The sequence below is a fragment of the Pelodiscus sinensis genome, chromosome 9 (assembly GCF_049634645.1).
Source record: "Pelodiscus sinensis isolate JC-2024 chromosome 9, ASM4963464v1, whole genome shotgun sequence".
In the NCBI taxonomy this organism is placed as follows: Eukaryota; Metazoa; Chordata; order Testudines; family Trionychidae; genus Pelodiscus; species Pelodiscus sinensis.
In genome coordinates this window covers 56,085,385-56,103,469 of record NC_134719.1, presented here as the reverse complement: position 1 = coordinate 56,103,469, position 18,085 = coordinate 56,085,385, and the positions used below count along the sequence as shown (strand labels likewise).

The 18,085-nt window shown below is 43.1% G+C and overlaps 1 protein-coding gene across 2 annotated transcripts in view; it reads left to right on the top strand.

Moving 5' to 3' along the window:
- C9H1orf21 (chromosome 9 C1orf21 homolog) overlaps positions 1–18,085 on the top strand; it is a 191,859-nt gene that overhangs the window by 164,450 nt on the left and 9,324 nt on the right. For both annotated transcript variants that reach the window (XM_075936770.1, XM_075936771.1), the window contains 2 exons: positions 9,802–9,878; positions 17,041–17,101. In XM_075936770.1, the coding sequence (XP_075792885.1) occupies positions 9,802–9,878; positions 17,041–17,101 (138 nt within the window). The remainder of the gene's footprint in view (positions 1–9,801; positions 9,879–17,040; positions 17,102–18,085) is intronic.

Sequence of the window (18,085 nt, the reverse complement as noted above, 5' to 3'; positions counted from 1 at the left end):
CCAGCCCGCTTCCTGTCAGTAACCTCTCACACACTGAACCCCTTGGTTTTTATCTACCCCAGATCCTATGTGGCCCCCACAAAATTCTAGCCTAAGCCCCCAGAGGAGTTAATCTGGCCCTGGGGTAATCCCTGAGCTTTGTTCCTTCTCCTCTTCCCTCCCCTGGGGCTGGAGCATGAGGGGAGTTTCTTCCTTTTTTCTTCTTCTCAATTGGGGACCACTTCTGTGAGGTTTTTTTTTCTCCTTTCACTTGAGGCTGGGTCAGTGAGGTTTGGTTTTGTTTGCTTCTCACCTGTATGTGTCTCCTGACTGATTTTCTGTGGGTCACAAAAGGTTCCCCACCCCTGAGTTAAAGGAGTGATGTAATGTATGTACTGAAACGTTTGCGAGATCACGCTCTGTGGACATGCACGTGAGCGCCTTTACTCCCGGGAACGGTCCCGTGCTACTCGATGGGACAGCTCACATTAGTGAGCACTAGCTGCTAAGCAGTGTTAACAGGATGGTCAGTCAGTTAGAGCTTCTCAGTTGGAAATTCAATTTTCTATTTATTTTTCTTAGTATGTTTCCTTAAAAAAAACCACACACATAATGAACCAAAGGAACTTTTACAAAACTTGGTATTGGGGGAGAGGGGAAATGAGTCTGCTTCTGACTTGAGTCTTTGTATGCCAAAGTTCTGCAGAGAAAGAATATTTAAAATTATTAATAAACCTCTTGGTTTGTAATGGAAACCCTGACAGACATTTCATGTGGCACTAGTGACTGCCGCAGTGCTAATAGCATCTGGCAGCACAGCCATTGCCATCTGTTAATACTCAGAAATTCTGGTAGTGCATATCCTTTTGGAGGAGCTAATAAGTAAGAAATCTATCAAATGAAATCATCTTAATTTGATGGCTGCTTTACCTTGATCATGATAAACTACAACATAATGGGGAGATATATCCCCAAAGTACAATAAAAAATATCCATGGTTGTTATAAAACCTCCTTTTTGTTGTTGAATATTCAATATAAATATTCAGGCATCAAAGTCTTTGCTTTTTAAAAAAAAAAAAAAGTGGTGTAAGGAACAGTATGGAAGTAGCTATAGTGCTATGAATTTGCCACATCCTTACAAAGTGCATGATCCTACACTGGGCTGGAGAGTCACGGTCCCTTTTAAAGTTTAGTTTAAATTTGTAAAAAGTGTGTTTGTTTCTCTTGCATTAAGATGTCATATTATATCCTTATTGGTGGAAGAATGTTTTTAACTTCTCAGTAGTATAGCTGCATCAGCAAGACATGGAGCACTACAACATGGTTTTTAAATGGTTCACCCACTAGGGGTTTGAATGAGTAGTTGACTAGTTGTTAATCTAGTGGACTACTCGCATTTTCCCCTGCCTTGCTACCTCTGTACCAGAGGCAGCGGGGACAAGAAGGGGGGAGAAACAGGAGCCGGTACGGGAGGAGCCAGCTTAAAAGCCAGTTCCCTCTAGCACCTCCCCCACATTGCTGCTTATATCAGGGGCAGCAGTATGGGGGCAGGCAAGGGAGGCTGCAGGCAAGGGAGGCTGCTGTTGCATCAGCCCCGCCACAGACACGTGGTAGTCTCCCCTGCCCCCTTCCTGCAGCAGCCTCTGTCCGTGAGGGTTTGGACTCCACACAGACAGGGGCTGCTGGCACCTCTCTGTCAGAATCAGCAGTGTGGGGCAGCAGGCAGCCTGTCTACAAGGGCAGCTGGTTTTTAAACTGGCTCCCCTCGCAGACCTGTTCCCGCCTGCTGCCCCACACTGCTGCCTCTGATAGAGAGGCAACAGGGTACGGGGGCAGATGGAAGCCAGTGCTCGGGGAGAGCAGCACAGTGTAGGGGCAGGTGAGATCCTGGAGCAGATCCTGTCCGTGGGGGAGCTCGGGCCCCTCACAGATAGGGGGCTGCTGCCGCTCTGCACTGCTGCCTCTGATACAGAGGCAGCAGCACAGGGTGTCAGGCGGGAGCCAGTCTGTGGGAGGAGACAGTTTTTAAACCAGGTCCCCTCGCGGACCGTCTCCTACCTGCCACCTTGTGCTGCTGCCTCTGATACAGAGACAGCAGTGCGGGGTGGCAGGGGGCTCCCCTGGAGTGGGACTGGAAGCACACTGGGCAATCGTATAATTGTGTAACCGATAAGTTTTGGTTTGGTTACACAATTATTAAATTAAATTACATCTAATATTACATATTGGCTACGTCTACACTGGCCACAATTTCCGGAAAAGCCATGCAAATCAGGTAAGTCAGGATAGGGAAATCCGCGGGGGATTTAAATATCCCCCGTGGATTTAAATAAACATGTCCGCCGCTTTTTTTCCGGCTTGGGGAAAAGCCGGAAAAAAAGCGTCTAGACTGGCGCGATCCTCTGGAATAAAGCCCTTTTCCGGAGGATCTCTTATTCCCCAAGCCGGAAAAAAAGCGGCGGACATGTTTATTTAAATCCGCGGGGGATATTTAAATCCCCCGCGGATTTCCCTATCCTGACTTACCTGATTTGCATGGCTTTTCCGGAAATTGTGGCCAGTGTAGACGTAGCCATTAAGTATTATCTGGATGGGAGCTTAAATTAACTGATCTCACAGTAAGTAGCTGTTTATGTGGGCATAGCATAATTATGGGAAGAATGGAAGAGTGACATAAATCGCACTGCATAGTTACATAGGTTCACCAAATGCATAGCTTGATAGTTCCAAATCACTTGTCGGTCTTGGTTGGTTGATAGGTTTTATTTGATGTAAGAATCCAGACTGAATTATTATTTAATTGTCTTTGAAATATTAGAAAATATTTGATTTATTTTGTTCATGCTTTGGAGAATATTTCTGGAAATCTATTTTTATCAGAGCAAATATTTGTCCTGTGTTACAAAATATTACTGCCAGTAAATAATAGCTATCAACGTAGTGATGAGCCAGCTTAAGACAGATCCTTGCAAGAATGAGTTGAACTCAATTTTTATTTGTGTTCTGTTTTGAAAATTCCTTTTATTCTGCCCGTTACTCCTGCTGAGCAACAGATGGAGATTAAAATAATGGAAATTTATTAATTATTGATGCCCATTTTGTAGGACATAAAACATGACTGAGACATAAGGGGCTACATGAATTAATTTTTTGTATGGTGCTTTGAGATCTGTGAATAGAAGTCTTTATATAAACACAAATTATTTCTTTCTAAAAACTTTTAATTGCTCTTAGTTGGCATCTCCTTAGATGCCAACTAAGGCCTTGTGTAGCATGGGGATTGTCCTGATTTATGGGGCCCTAATGCAGTTCTATTAATCTGGTATCCCTCTGCCCTATGGTAGTGGCAGGATTGCACCAATTTTTTAGAGCAGTGATCTTCAGCAACACGCTAATGAAATATTTTAATAAAAATTTTAAACTAAAGTCCTGTAGATTTAGGCTTTGTCTGCACTACCAAGTTTTGTCACCAAAAATTGCCCTTTGTCGACAAAACAGTGCACAGGAGTGTGACTTTTATTGACCAAAACACCCAGTTTTGTCAACAAAAAACTTCCACCTCTGAGAGAGAATTTTTCTTTTTTCCTCTCTTTATTGTTGACAGAGAGCCAGTTTAGAATCTGCTGTTTGTTTTGTCGACAGAACTGGCTTCCACCAGTATCCCCCAATGCCTGCCCTGATGGCTGTGCTCAGTGTTTTGATCTCTGCTGCCCTGTAGACATGCAACTTTCCCTTTCAGAGCTCTGGGAAGAATATGACAGCTGAGTGAGCTGCTCCTTTTGGGGAACAAACAAAGAACAAATCATTAGAATGCTCCTGTTCTGCCCTGTGCTAGGAAAACCGGCAGGCAGACTGCTGCTGCAGGGGGAGGACAGATGCCGGGCTGCTTGACATTTTTCAATATGGATTGCTCACAGAGCTACTTATGAGACTGCTCCCTGCAGTTGAGAATGCTGTGGAAGACCTCGGAGGGAATCCCAAGAAGTGCAGAGAGCATTCCTGGTATCCCACAACGCTGCACTCTGGGATACCTATCCACAGTGCACTGCTCATACTGTGGGAGATGGTGCCGCCAATGTGGACATGTTCTGTTGACAGAAAGAGCAAGAATGAACACCCTCTGGCAATTTTTGTTTTGTTGGCTTTTGGGTGTCAGCATAAGTTTGGTCGACAAAACTCGGTAGAATTAACATGCCCTGACACAGTAAATTCAGAAAGTGCCATATATACCTGAGGTTGGCAAATGCCTGTTAAGTGATTTCATTATTACTTGAATGGCTCTTTCACGGGTTCAGTGTTCTACTAGCAGGCCGGGTTTTCAGTTTTAAATTAACTAAGGGCTGTGTCCCCTGCTTGTTACGCTCTCCAATTTCCCTCTCTGGTGGTAGAAAGCCCGACTCTTCCCCTAGACACCGGCAGGGTTGAGGCTATACCAGCCCCAGCTCTCCCTCCATCTGCTGGGGGGGGGGGGGTGCCTCGCCAAGCCTGGCTCTCTCCCCTTGGTCACCAGGGAGGAAAGGGGGGGGGGTCTCTCCAAGGCCTCGCCAGGCCTCGCACTCTCCCCTCCAGCTGCTGGGGCGGAGGGCCTTGCCGGACCAGCCTCAGCCCCGTCCCCTGGCTGTCGGACAGGGCTAAAGCCTTACCAGCCCTTTACTCTCCTGCCGGGTGGAGTGGGGGTCCTTTCTGAGGCCTCGGCAGGCCCTGCGCTCTCCCTCCAGCTACCGGGGGGAGAGGGACTGCTCTGAGGCCTCGCTAGGACCAACACTATCCTCCCAGCTGCTGGAGGGGAGGGGGCTACTCCAAGGCCTGGCCATGCCCCGCGCTCTCCCCCTGGCCACTGTGGGGGCTGTAAGGGGCCGCTCTGAAACCTCGCCAGGTCCCGCGCTCTCCTCTCTGCCTCTGTGGGGCCACACTGAATCCTCACCAGGCCCCACTCTCTCCTCCTGGCTGCTGAGCACCAGGGAGAGGGGAGGAGGAAGGTCACAGGGCAGCAGCCAAGCACTGGGGAAAGGGAAGAGAGAGGAGGAGGCAGATGGGATACCAGAGTGGCGTGATGACATATAGAGAGAGAGACTAGATCCTCTCCAGAGGAAGAAGAGCTACAGAACAGGGATAGGAAGAGGCAGATGGATATTAACTTATGGTGCCCCAAAGTTTTGGGTGCCCTATGCATATGGGGAAGGATGACTCTGGCTAAACTACTGCAAACCCCAATGGTAGACAAAGTTGTAATTGCATCTGATTGAAACCTAAGTAAGGTGCGAATCACAGCTCTTTCTTCTTTTACTGAAGTTGTGTACGGGTGATAGGAATTTAGGCCCACATTCCTGTATCTATGGTAGGAGTGCAAGAAGTGGTATGAAATGAAGTGTGGTGTATGAATGTTGAGAGAGTGGAGATTGCAGAACTAAACTTTTATTTTCATTACTAGGCAATGTGTGTGATGGTGCATTGCATATTCTTTATGAAAATAAGCTTATGTAGATCAATGTGCATAACTGGAAGATGTTTTATGCAAAATACTTCTTGTAAGGTATCATTTGAAGAGTTATATTCTGCTGCATTTGAAGCTAGAAATATGAAGTACAAACCTGTTTTACGAATCTAGACATGCTAAGTGAGGGCCATTAAGGGTATTTCAGAAGGTTGATGGCCATTCATAAAGGCAATGATCTGTAAATGGGTTTGTTTTTCACTATAAATCAGTCAGTAGGAGGGGTGCAGAGTCCCCAAAAGGACATGTGTTTAGGTCTCCTGATGCTGGGACTCATCTTGGATGTTCTACTTTTCCACTGAAAGTGTGAAAAAGTTTAAATTGAACACAAAGGATTCCTGCCTTTGGCAAAATCTATGTGAAGATGGGAAGCCAAACATTAGGAGCCACTGGCACACATTAGAACACTTCTGCTTACCACCCAAGATGACTTGCAGGAAACATCTAAGGCTGAATAATGGGAATGATTGGGTCCAGCCTGTGAAAAAATATGATTAGAACTACTGGTGTAGAGTAAGATACTGCATGTAACAGGTTTCTTAGTGTATTAGGCTTCTCTGGTGTGTTTTGTTTTGTTTTTGTTTAGTAGCTTACATTGTTCTGTCTGCTATCTCTTATGACCACTTAAATCTACTTTATATACATAATAACATCACTTTTGTTTATTAATAAACCCAGTATTAAGAATTGTTACTGGTGGGAGGGACAGCTGTGCATATCTCTCTTACATCAATAAAGAGGGTGAACATTTTATATAGTGTAAGATGGATTTTTCTGGGGTTCTGTTCCCATTGGAGCTGTGCCCCTGGTTACTGTGTCAAGTCCCCTTTGATTGAGTCTTCCCAGTGCTGAGTGGATCTCCATTTCTGTATATAAAATCATGAGTGGTGTGGAGAGGGCAGATAAAGAAAAGTAATTTATTAGTTCCCATAATAGAAGAACTAGAGGACACCAAATGAAATTAATGGGTAGCAGGTTTAGAACTAATAAAAGAAAGTTCTTCTTCACACAGCGTGTAGTCAACCTGTGGAACTCCTTGCCAGAGGAGGCTGTGAAGGCTAGGACTATAATAGAGTTTAAAGAGAAGCTAGATAATTTCATGGAGGTTAGGTCCATAAAAGGCTATTAGCCAGGGGATAGAAGTGGTGTCCCTGGCCTCTGTTTGTCAGAGGCTGGAGAAGGATGGCAGGAGACAAATCGCTTGATCATTGTCTTCGGTCCACCCTCTCTGGGGCACCTGGTGCTGGCCACTGTCGACAGACAGTCTACTGGGCTAGATGGACCTTTGGTCTGACCCAGTATGGCCATTCTTATGTTCTTATGTTATGTTCTTATGTGCTACTCTGCCTTTGGTTGTGATACTATCTCTGTGCCAGTGCTAGAGTGGGCTGTATGGCTTGGCTCAGCAGGCCCAGGTGGTGGGGCTCTCCAAAGAGAAGGTAGGCAGGCTCAGCGGTATTTTCATCACAACAAGTAGCAGTCACAAGGAGATTTCTGTGGCTGAACCTGTCCCAGTGTGCACCTATAGGCACTGAACTTGCATACTTTGCTCTGTATTGTATTTCCAGATAAATGATAAACGTCACTGTATGTCTCCAGTATCCATTATCACAAGCTGCTTTGCACAGCAGCAGAGCTGTGGGATACAACAGCAAGACATGCCATGTGTATGAGAATGAAAGTTGACCATGTACCTCTGTTTCTGATATGTTCCCAGCCTAGCCATCTCTTTCGCTCTCATTAGCCTGGTGATCTGTTACTCTTCTCTCTCACTTGACAGTTTTATTGGCTTATCCTACATGGACACACTAGGGATGTCAATGTGTAGTCAACTATATGATTAACAGATAAGCCTAGGCTTGTCGGTTAATCTTGTCGACTACATGCATTTCCGTCCCCGTGGACATGGGCTGCTGCTGAATCAACTTCCTCCCCTCACCCACTTCTGCCCTCCCCAGCAGCAGCCTCTGTCCATGGGGACCTTGGACCCCTGCAGACACAGGCAGCTGCCACCCCACGCTGTTGCCCCTGTATCAGAGGCAGCAGTGTGGGGCGGCAGACAGCTGGTCTGTGTGGGGAGCTGGTTGTTAAACAGGCTCCCCTCGCAGACTGACTGCCAGCCACCCTATGCTGCTGCCTCTGATAGAGAGGCAACAGCACAGGGTGGCAGAGGCCTCCCCGGGAGTGGGGCCAGAGCACACTGGCTGCCAGTCCTGCCCCCGGGGACTATCGACATGATTATCCCTTTAGTCAATACCTAACATCCCTAGCACACATGCAAAAAAAGTCCTCTACAGATAACTCTGTTGAAGCAAAATTAAAAGATGCTATGAAAGCAAATGAAATTCGGAAGGTGGGATGCATTCTTTATCCTGATGCTTCAGCATTGTACCACTGAGTAATGTGAGATAATGACTGGTAAGATGTAACATTATGAGTGAAGGCCCAAGATTAGGCTTGGTTTTTTTCTGAATTTTATTAACTAATTTTCAAGTCTTGCACTCCTTTCAGAGAGATTACAGAGATATTTGCACCACAAAATGTGTTGAGTATGCATAGGAAGTTGATGCTTCCAGTCCTTGTGGAATTATTCATTCAAGAATAACTGTATGATGGCCCACTTTTAAAATCCAGTAATGCACCAGACTATTTTTTAAAATAATTTAAAGTGCTAGGTTAATTTTTTTTAAATGAAACTATAGAAGACAAAACAATCATAACAATTATGTTATAGTTTCACTTTTCAAAAATGGTCACAGCAGCAGTGTGTCCAGAAATGAGATTGATTTATTTAGTTGATAGACTGTAATATTTCACTCAGTTCTATGCCATCTGTACTGTCAGATTTCTCCAATGCAAAACACTTTAATAATATTTGTTTAAAATGGTTATATTTTTTCCAAATTTTGACAAGGTAAGTGATACTTTGTATGCCAAGTTTTGATTCATAACAAATTTTTGTTCTGAAAATAAGGTTGTACCCTGAAATGCTAAACCAGTGATTTTCTCTTTGTCTTTTTTTAAATGATTCTGTGTATTGGACACAGTTGTGTACCTGTCCATAAGCATATGCTGGAGGACTTCTTACTCTGACTCCTGAAATCCTCATTTCACAAGGAGCAAGGGAAATCAGAGAAAGAATGCTCTTTCTTGGACTTCCTGCTGTGTAGACAGCGCCAAAAGCCGAATTAAGGTATTTCAACTTAAGCTACCTCAAACTATGATATTGACGTAGCTCAGGTTGTGTCCTGTCTTTCAGCTTTAGCCCTGCTGTGTAGACAGCCCTAACAGTTCTGCCTAAAGAATTTTCTTCAGTGATATTTCATTCCATTACTATGCCCCTAAAATTTGCTGCTACTACTTTACTTATTCACCACCCATGTTTTGAGCCACAGAAGAACTGAAGTCTGAATGTGCATAAGAAAGAGCGAGAACGTGGCATTTTTGCAGATGAGTGTGATCTTAGCACATTCAGCAAGGTTCTGAATTGACTGTGGGAGACAGAAGTCTTTAACCACAATCCTGTTTTGAGAGAGTGAACTCTAGAAGTAAGAGGTTAGTTCAGTCTCTGTGATCATTCGGTATTTTGCTTCACTATCTCAATAAAGGTGCCAGTTAGTGCTGCTTATGATGTAATCGCCTGTCTATGAATGACTAGACTCAGATTTTACACCGGCTACTAGACAGTAGAGATGAGAATAGTTAACCCGTGGTCTGGGCGCTACTCCAGCCTTGTGGGGCCAGGAGGTACGCTAACCTGGCCGAAGCAGCCCCTGCCTGCGGAGGGCCCCGCTCCGGTGCACTGTAGACAGGCACTGCAGCCTGGCCAGAGCAGCCCCCTTCTGTGGCAGGCTGGCTTCCCTCTCTCCGCCCCACCCGCCTCTGTTTAATTGATTAACCATTTAAACATAATGTTTAACTGGCTAAGTGATTAGCTGAGATTTTACATCCCTACTAGACAGTCATCCGAAAGTAACAACTTTGACCACTACCTCTCTGTGTTAGATTTAAACTAATGAGCTGTAGGCCCAAAGTTCTGTCTCCTATTATAAATCCCCTGAGTCATCAGATCCCTTTCTGTCATTTTTAACAAGCGTATCTGTGGGCTGCTAGCTGTGCTATTACAGGGCTATTACAGATTTCTTTAAAGATTTTTGATATACTTTCCTTGTGGTTAATGCTTTGTGTTTATAAATATCTACATTTTTATAAATCCATGTGGAGAGGCTGGTTTCTCTGTACTGCAAAGCAATGTTTTGATGACAAATATATAGAGAAGATATGTTTATTAAATGCTGATTATATGTGTGTTTTTGTGTGTTTCAGGAAAAAAGTGCCAGTTCAAATGTAAGACTTAAGTCTAATAAAGAGGTCCCAGGATTAGTACATCAACCCAGAGCAAAGTAAGTTATGCTTCATAATTTATTAGAAATGAATGCATAGTGAAATAAAACAACACCCTCAAAATACCCAAATTTTCCCATGTAAAGGCTGCACTGGGAGCTCCTAACAGTTGAAGAGCCACATGTAGATTAAGTAAAACAGATAAGAATGCAACCACCATTACATGTTTAATACTGATGGACAACCTATTGAGAATTGTGCGGATCAGTCTGTGACATTGCATGGCTGTACCTGTGAGAGATGCTGTGCAATTCCATAGGTATTCAATGAGCCAGAGGCTGAACTTTAGCCACCTTTGCAGTACCTTGTTCTTGGCTTGATTTTCAAAGATGCAAAACATTTTCCCTTGTTGAGTAGAATTACCTTGCCACATGTTACACACTATATAATATTTCTTGTGTAATACATTTGTTTATACACTAATGGTGGGGTAGAGGGCAGGGCAGTGGTAGGAAGGGAAGGGGCTTGTGGAACAGGAATGGACAGGCTACCACCTCCCCCAATTCGCTTGGACTCCCAGGGCAGAATGCACAACTGCTCCAACCAGGGATGATCTGCAGGCCAGGAGCTTGAGACCCCTGATTTATACCCTTCAACAAGGCAACATTGCAGTATTTTACTTGACTCCAAGCATATTCCTGGATGTAAAAACATGCTTGGGTATAGGAGCACAATATAGCTCTTCCTCTCTGGTTTCTACTGTTAGCTGGGTGACTATCAGATTGGGCTAAAGCGAAAAAATTACTTTAGTCAGCCATCTGTTTAGCTGCATCTGAGGCAAGCAGAGATTATAGATTTATATTCTGTGTGATTTGCTTGATCTTTTTTTTTTTGTTTTCAAGAAAGAGTTTAAAAAGTTCCTACAGAAGGCAGAATTACCAAAAGAAATGCATCTATGTAAGATAATATTTTGACAAATATAGACAAGTTCTGTTGTCTTTATTCAAAAATAAATATTCTGTTATCTCAGATAACATTATGCTGTTCTGTAAAACCTGCACTATTTATCCAGAGTGACCTGATCCTGTCAACACGTACCCACTAACTGGCTTTACTTACAGAAGTAGTTCCACTGAATTAATGTATAAATTTACACAAACATTTTTGCATGCCTGGGTAGCAACTTACTATCATATGTTAAATATCAGTTTTTGTATTTAAAAAATTAGAGATTAGGCTTTGTCTACATTGCCAAATTTTGCTGACCAAACTTATGTCAATTCCCCAAATTTGACATAATAAAAAATAGATATGATTGGTCATGCTAGCCCTCTGGTGGTAAATCTCATCCCCATTTTGGGCACCATCTTCAGCCATGTGAGTAATGCACTGTGAGTGTTTGTGTCCCATAGTGCAGGGTGTATTCTGGGAAAGTTGAGCATCTTGCGGTGCATCCTGGGACCGTGCTAACTGTCCCATTATGCATTGTTTTCTGTCCCAGCCTTCTGTTGGCTTCTGACTTTGTTTTGCACCTTTTTTCCCATGGTCAATCTTTTCTGTGCACATCACCATCTGTACTGAGAAGGAATGGATCTTGCCCGTCTCCCCTATGCTCTGTTAAATGTCATGAAGATATTGCGCATGACAGTGCAGTTAATGATTAAGTTATTAACAAAGGAAGACTTGCACCCGCCCAACGTTCTGTGTAATAGGTAAAGTGGCATCTTTACATTGCTTTTGGCATTCACAGATTAGCTGCATAGAGTAGACCATTGCTTTTGGGCTAGGGAAACCAGCACTGAATGGTGGGATTGCATCATCATGCAGATGTGGGATGAAGAGCAGTGGCTGCAGAACTTGGGGATCCAGAAAGTCACCTTCGTGGAACTGTGTGCAAAGCTGGCCCAGACTTGCAGCTCAAGGACACCAGAATGAGAGCTGCTCTCTACGTAGAGAAATGTATGGCGATCGCTTTTTGGAAACTGACAACTAGAGACTACTATCAGTTGGTCACAAATAATGTTAGCATGGAGAAGTGGAACATTCGGGCTGCATTAATGCAAAGAATCAGTGCACACAAAACAGACATCAGACAGTTTCACAAAGAAAAAAAAGTTTCTTGCTATTTCAACAAGCCTGGGCATTGTCTCAACGATGTGACTACCTGCATCCTGCTTGAAAGAGACTTTAACACAAGGCTTCAAAGAGAAGCCTCTGAACTGTCATTCATGCTTAAATTTTACACTTTACGAATGGGCCTTAACAAAGATGCTAATTATCTTACCCATTACAAAGATAGCTTCCCCAATTATCACCTCTAATATCATTATCTCATAGACATTAACCTCCCCCCTCATCCTCCCTCTGTTCTAAAATTTGATTTGTCTATTTTATATGTGTTCACTTTTTGATTGTATCCATTTGGTATATATGGTCAGGGCTCGCCAAGCGGCAGCAAGCCCCACTCGCCAGCTGCGCGAAACTGCACGCTGCGCTGTGCTGCGCATGCACAGACTGCACTGAGCGGCCACGCTGGGCTAAAATCTACTCGCCGTGGTCAAGTAGATTACATTAATTGTCAAGCCCTGTATATGGTCATGCCAATTTTCTTCCACAATTTGATCTGAGGAAGTGGGTCTGGCCCACAAAAGCTTATCACCTAATAAACCATCTTGTTAGTCTTTAAAGTGCTGCATAATCCTGTTTTTTTTAATATTTTACATGAATGAGTTTTCCTAAATGTGGAAGGGCATTAGATGGTGCACACATTCCAATTTTAGCACCAGACCACTTTGCAACAGGGTACATCAACAGGAACGGGTACTACTCCATGGTGTTACAGGTGCTTGCAGAAACTATGAGCATTTCACAGACATCAATGCAGGGTGGTTTGGAAAGATGTGTGATTTGGGCATCTTCAGGAACACTGGCCTGTACAGAACGCTGCAAACAAGGATTTTCTTTCCAGACCACAAGACTATAGTGGGGGATGTGGAAATGTCCATAGTGATCTTTCAGAGTTGCTTCAAATGGTACATTCCATGTATTTTTCATAGGATGCTATGTTGACATTTAGGGCCACATATCCCAGTAAGAAAGTGATAAAATGAAGTAGGGATGTGAATGACTACCTGATAAGCAAATGCTTATCGTATAGTCAACAGGCTAGTCGCTTCCTCCACTCCTTGCTGCTTCTATCAGAAAGAGGCAGTAAGTGTGGGGGAAGAAGAAGGAGTGCTTCAAAACGGCAGCGCCATGTGGAGCCTGTGGCCAGACCCCAGGCTCCATGTGACACTGCCACTTTGAAACACTGTGTGCATCCCGAGGCCAGCTGCGGTATCCCCAGGCTGTATGTGGCGTTTCAAAGTGGCAGTGCCACGTGGAGCCCGGGATCAGATGGAGACTCCCCCGCTGACCTCAGGCTCCATGCAGCGCTGCCACTGTGAAACGCCACATGCAGTCTGACACCGGGCTCCCCATGGCATTTCAAAATGGCAGTGCTGCACAGGACTGCTGACCCTATGCTTCACAAGGCTTTTTCACATTTGAAGTGTAGCAATAGCCCTAGGGCTATTGCTGCACTTCGAAGACGGAGATGCCTAATCAAGTAGTTGATGCATCGACTATTTGATTAGTTAATTACTTGATATTTCACACCTCTGCACCTTTTTTAAAGTCGGTGATCTGATTCCTGTGCCCTACAAGGCAGGGGGTCTGCGTGCACATGCCTGAGACTGAGAGGTCAGCTATTAGAAATGAGTTTGTTTCCAGCTCGCTTCTGATGGAGGGTAAAAGAGCTTGGGGTACCACACAGGAAGAAATTCCCAAGTGGATTTTCCAGGGTTCAGAAAGGAGGTTTTGCACTTAGGTGGTAGCAACAATTTCACCCAAGGTCAGGAAATCTGTGACTGGGGTGTTTTTAAGCAGAAGCCTATAGAAGTGAGGTATTTTTAACATCTCTTGTGGGCTCCCACCTTCTGCACTCAAAGTGCCAGAGTGGGGAACCGCCCTGACAGAAGCAGAAATAAAACCTTAAAATTCTCAACTTTTGATTACAATTGGGTGTTTGTGTGTTGGATGGAGAGGGCCATTACATTTGAATATTCCAAAACAGTTATTTTTTTAAATACTGTTTGGTTTTAAAAAAGCCCAACTTGGATCAAATGTTATATGTTGAAACGTAAATTGAGGATTTTTTAAAAATGTGTTGAATTATATGTAGAAGTACAATTATGGGGATTCCTGTTACATCTAGCAGAAATTAAATGTTACACATCAAAACCCAGATCTTGCAAAGACTTTCTCTCACATTCATTTTCTATGTGATTAATCCCATTAAGAAACTGGAACTACTCATATGCATAAATCTCAGGATTCAAACCTTTGGAAGTATAATGAAAGAAATCATGTATTTTATATTATTAGTACATTTACCTGGCATTGCTTGGATCCTTAAGGAGAGATTCAAGAGAGGGGGCGGAGAATATAGTGGATGCATGAGTCAGGGTTGGGGGACCTAGAGGGTCTCTGAACGGGAGGGCAGGGGTCTAAAGCATCCTCCCCCGGATATTTATACCATGGCTGCTTGCTCTTCCCCTTCTTGTCCCTGTCAGGAAGTGAGAGTAAAGAGCACAACTTGCTGTCCCCTGCACTCCCCCGCCACAGCGAGGAATGCAGAAAGCTGCGCAGGTTCCCCTCGCCCCCTGACAAAGGGGAACAGCCAGCAATGTCCCCACATGAATCCTGGTTGGGGGAGGGGCGGAGAGGAGCTTCAGCTCCCCCACCTGGTAGGGTAGGAGGCTTGGGGCTGAACAGTCCTGAATGGGGACTGCATCTCCTTTCACCTGTCTGGTGATTCTGTCTTTTTTCTGTATGATTTTATGAGAAGCAATCCCATTCCAGGCACATGCCGGTCTCCTGGCACAACCAAACCCTTGCCTTGCTTTAAGTTATGATATGAGAGAGCTGCCTACCAAATGTGGTGCTCCTAGCTCTTACCATGTATGAGGAGTTCTTGAACAAACAAACAAACAAACTCTTTAAAATATATAGTAGATTGTATCTAGCCACGGAATCCAAATTTTTGTAAAACATTATTTCTCTCTAGCAACTCGTTCTTAACTGGTGGCACATTATGAAATTTATAAAATGCGTACACATCGAGACAATTTCAGATTTCCCTTGCTGTCTAGCACATAAAATATCACAAGGAAAAAGATTATCCAGACATTTCTGTTTGTCAAAAGCATTTTCTTGAGGAGGAATAGCCAAGAGTACAATCTTAGATACTTGGATAGTTTTCTTTCCCAAAAGTTCGTTCACTCTTTGCTTTAAATAGTCCCAATATTATTGTAATTTTACACAATCCCAGAGAGTATCTATTAAGTCAGCATTCTCTGTATTGCATCTCCAACATGACAGCAATTTTACTGCCAAGTTATACACTTCAGAAGATAACAGTTTCTACAGTGACAATTTTTACAGACTTAAAATGACAAAAGTATTCTAATAAACTATTTTGGATTATCTTTTTACCCATATAGCAGTAGATTTTTTCCCATGTAATTAAATAGTCTTCCCAAAAAATACATCTTTGATAGGCCCTGAAAGTCTCTTATTGTGTTGGAAACTGGCACTTTGAGAGGTATGGAGGCAGACATGAATTTCAAGTGCTCTTTCCCTCTAAGAAAATGTGCTATGATAACTAGGCTGTCGTGGGTGTTTGCTCATTCTGGTTGTCTCTGTCATACTTTGCATGTCAGTTGGCTTATCTGCTGGAGCTAAATTGCCACATTATCTTATAAATGATGTGTCAGAGTTATGCTTCTGTCCACGCCAACACAGTGTGTTTGCTGTGTATCAAATAAAGAAATTAGTTTGTGGTCTATATATGCCCTTACTGAAAACTGGTTGGCAGTATCAAGTAATAGTTCATTTATTTCAGGTCGGCTTTCAATAACTGTTTTCTTTGGTTCTAAAACTTTGACAATATTCACTTTTTAATCCACTCTTTAAATTATTTCTTACTTAATAAATTGATTTAGATTGTAATTTAACTTCCATCTTCCTAATAAGAACTTAACTTTTAAATGTATTTTTCATTCAAGGTCCCAGCATGAGCTGTATGTATCCTGATAGCACATGCAGCATACATGCATGGCTGTGTTATGCTATGTCATTGGGCATTTGAGCGGGGTATGAACTTGTTACAGCTCAAAGCATCATACTGAAAACAATCCAGCCTCTGGAGTTGACAGCAGGAGCCTGGTGCGCAGAGGTGGCAGGGCTGCCTGGTAGAGCAGCAGGGGCTGACAGGGCAGTGGGGCCAGCGAGAGGAGGGAGGGCAGCGGTCGAGCCAGGGCTGAAGGGGGGGCTGGCAGCAGGGGTGCTAGAAATAACTTCACCTGGTCCGGCAAAATGCCTCATCTGCGACGGGTCAGGTGCAGAGGGTGCTGGACCAAGGAGGTCCAACCTGTTCTAGTGCACTAATGCAAAGCATAGTTTCACGAAAACCTGAACCTCCAGGTACCATGGAGTTAATGGATCCGAGTGTCTGAGAGTAGTAACACCCCCATTTGGGTATTAAAAAAAAAAAAGGAGAGATGTGCAACAGATTCCCAACTGTTTAACATGGAGGTTGACTGGTAAGATTGTGCTCTACAAAAGGACCTTTCAGAGTAAGATTATAAAATGGGCTTTAGCTTCAAATTACGGGCCTCTGATTGGTGTGATGTTGCACTCTGCAATCTTAGAAATCTTCAGTTTCAACACAGAAGGGTCTCAGTACTTGGCTAGCTTAGCTTGCGCCTCTGGAATATGTAGCTGAATATTGAGTCTCTGCAGCCTAACAAAAAGAAAAAATGCCTAAGGAATGCCATCTCCTCTTGATACACACACAATTCCTAATAACATTAATGGAAATAACATGCATACATTGAGCCAAATCCTCTAGTTCTTATAGGCAAAACTTGCAATCAGTTGATGGGAGTTTCAGTCTGCTTAAAACTCAGAGCTTTCACCAATTCACTACTTTGCACAGCTTCTGACTGATTTATATACCACTTCAGAATTGGGAGGTGTCCAGTGTTACAGATGATATTCCTGTCATGGCTGGCATAAGCAAAAAGTCCATTTCTTTCCAAGTGGTAATCCAGAGTCTGAGATTTTTTGAAAACAGATACATCTGTGCCTGTACAGACATTCTTCCCTCATGTCTTTCAGCATGCACATCTCCGAAAGCCAACAGGAATTCTTCAGAATGCTAGATGAGAAAATTGAAAAGGTAAGAATCCAACTAAATAAATGCTTTTCTGTCATAACTACAGAGTACAATAGATGACAGCCACAGTAATATTCCATTCTTTACCAGTCCCAGACTATACAGATGATATTCCTCATCTACTTGTTGGCATAAACAAGCAGCTACTTGTTGGCATAAACCATAATGGAGGTTAGTTGTCTCGGTACTTTCGTGCACAACAGAGATGAGAAATGGATAGAGAAAGAGGTTACAGAGTAAAAACAGTATGGGAAGAAAACCTAATTTTGGAAAAGTATCCAAGGCCCTTATGAATAGCAGATTAAATTTAGCCCAACCATTAAAGGAAGGCTTGGATCAATTAATAAACAGAATAGCAAAGCAGGATTTTGTGCATCCCTCTAATGTTGAAGTTTTGTTTTAACTGTTTGGAGAAAAATTGAAATTTAATCCTATTATCAGAATTATCAGCCATCATTCAGAGATCTTAACAATGCTGATGGTCTCGGTTCATTTATTGATGATTAGTCTTTTCAAATTAATGAACCTCACCCCCCCAAAAAAAAACATTAATACACTGCAGGTATAAGCATCTCTGCCATAGACCTGCACTAAATAGAGATAACACTAGAGATTTTTCAGGGCACAGTTGGAGATTTAGGTACATTAATCTTCTTAGCTTGTTTTGCAAATCTCAAAGAATATTTTTATAGCAACTTTCATTTGAGAATCTCAGCACACTTATAGACTTATATTAACAATGCTTCACAGCATCCCTCAAACTTTTTTTTTCAACAGACTACTTGAAAATTGCTGAGAGTCTCGTCTGACCACTTAAAGATCTTTCCAAATGTTGTTTGTACCGTTAGCTAACTATTGTAAAGCGCTTTGAGTAAACGCACTCTATAAAAAAACTTTACCAACAAATGCTTTTTTGTTCTACAAATAAAAGCACACTGCTCATATTGTAATATCAATAGGTGCCTCTCTCCCACCTCAGCACCACAG